Consider the following 2,078-nt stretch of genomic DNA (forward strand, 5'->3'; position numbering starts at 1 on the left):
TGTGGGGCTGAACCTTCTCCAAACTGGGCCTGGGGCAGTGGGCGCTGCGGGATTCCCTCCCAGCATAGCAGGGACAAAGCCGTTGCTGCGCTTGGGGTGAAGGCAGCTCTCCCCGTCTGCCCACAGCCCCACCGACCTCTCGGAGCTGCTGAAGGAGGGGACTAAGGAATCCCACGACCGTGCAGAGAACACTCAGTTCGTCAAAGAGTTCCTGAAAGGCCGGATCAAGAAGGAGCTCTTCAAGGTGAGTGCCGCTCTGCTCCCGGGGCAGAGCCCCCCAGCTCTGTGCGTCGGGGATGGCTCAGAACTGTGGGCGGGCGCTTGCCTGGACTCCTGCCTGGTGGGACGCAGGGCGGCGAGGAGCGTGCTGGTCCAGCATGAGGTCGATCAGGTGGGAGCGAGGAGCGTGCTGGTCCAGCATGAGGTCGGTCGATCAGGTGGGAGCGCCGGGTTTCTGGCCACCCCTCTGCTGGCTGCTCAAGGCCGCAGCGCAGGTACTGCTGATGTGCTCCTGAAGGACTCGGCACATACAGTCGTCTCCTGTAGCACAGGGCTCATGGTGCTGGTTGTCCCCTTTGGATGAAGTTTGTCCCTGTGCCTTGCTCTCAAGGGGACAGGAGGCCCAGAGCCTAATGAGACTAATCCTGAGCTCCTGCTGCACCGGCGTGGTTGGTCTGAACGTCGGCAGAGAAGAGCCTCTGGTCCTGCAAGTGATACAGCTCTCCCGGCTGGTTTTGTGTCAAGCCTGGGGGGTTCCTCCTGTTTCCCCCTCCTCCACGCAGGGGTGGGTAGTCACAAGGTGTGAGGTGCCAGGCAGTGACCGGCTTCTCACCTGAGCTGTGCTTTCTCCGCAGCTGGGCACCGTGGCGCTTTACTTCACCTACTCTGCTCTGGAAGAGGAAATGGAGCGCAACAAGGACAACCCAGTCTTCGCTCCCCTGTATTTCCCAGCAGAGCTTCACCGGAGAGAGGCATTGGTCAAAGACCTGCAATATTTCTACGGAGAAGACTGGCAAGAGAAGATCCAGTGTTCAGAGGTGACTCAGCGCTACGTGGACAGGATCCATCACGTGGGACAACACGAGCCAGAGCTGCTCGTGGCCCATGCGTACACACGCTACATGGGGGACCTCTCAGGTGGCCAAGTGCTGAAGAAGGTAGCCCAGAGGACCCTGAAGTTGCCCAGTACCGGGGAAGGGATCCAATTCTACGTGTTTGACAACATTTCCAACGCGCAGCAGTTCAAGCAGCTCTACAGGGCGAGGATGAACGCTCTCGACTTGGACAAGAACACCAAGGAACGGATCGTGGAAGAGGCCAACCGAGCCTTCACGTTTAACATGCAGGTACCACCCCCCCGAGCTCCTGCGTGCGGCAGTGCTGCTGCTGTGGGGTCTGGGCCAGGTTAACCCCACTGCTCATCCAGGCACTGGCTGGTCCGAGCCCACCAGAGCGCTGGGCAGGGATGCCTCCTGTGCTCCAGCACCACAGCCGAGCCTTGGAGTAGGGCAAAATCAAGGGGATGTCGGTGCAAGATCCCCGTGGGCTGTGCGGCTCGGAAGTGGGGGAGCAGAGCTCTCGCCTCTGGCGCGTTGCTCTGCTCTGGTTACGATTCGTCCCCTGTCTCAGTGTGACGCGCTGCCCAGTAGCCAAAGCTCTCTGTAGCCTCCTGTTGGTTCCCCAAGTATTTGCCTCTCATAGAGCCTGACTGAGCTGCCGCGTGTCCCAGGGGGAGGAACGTAGTCTTAGCTACTGGCTGGGAGCTTGAGCCTGTGCTGTGGCAGGTCAGTGGGGTTTAAGCTGGTCACAGACGTGGTGGGATGTGGTTGGTTCCTTGGTCAGGGTCCTCACGGAAACCCCGGCGACCCGGCCAGGAACAGGAGCAGTGATCCCCAGGGAGGGAGGCGAGCAGCAGGGTGATGCTGCGCCTGCCCCGCTCCTGGGTCTGAGTGATGCCCTGGGATGGGCTGTGCCTTCTCGGAGCTGTGGCATGTCTCAGATGTCACCACAAGCTGCTCTGAAGTGAGCAGCACATCCTGCCACTGGGGGAGGGAGGCAGGAGGGGCACTGGGTGAAAG

General features: G+C 60.9%; 1 protein-coding gene across 1 annotated transcript in view; it reads left to right on the top strand.

Annotated features, from left to right (window-relative positions):
- HMOX2 (heme oxygenase (decycling) 2) overlaps positions 1-1,346 on the top strand; it is a gene marked incomplete at its 3' end in the record, with an annotated part of 2,405 nt that extends 1,059 nt beyond the window's left edge. The window contains exons 2-3 of the mRNA XM_010131572.1: positions 127-244; positions 855-1,346. Of these exons, the coding sequence (XP_010129874.1) occupies positions 127-244; positions 855-1,346 (610 nt within the window). The remainder of the gene's footprint in view (positions 1-126; positions 245-854) is intronic.
- Positions 1,347-2,078: the final 732 nt, after the last annotated feature.

Source organism: Buceros rhinoceros, unplaced genomic scaffold (assembly GCF_000710305.1).
Source record: "Buceros rhinoceros silvestris isolate BGI_N320 unplaced genomic scaffold, ASM71030v1 scaffold18032, whole genome shotgun sequence".
Classification (NCBI taxonomy): Eukaryota; Metazoa; Chordata; class Aves; order Bucerotiformes; family Bucerotidae; genus Buceros; species Buceros rhinoceros.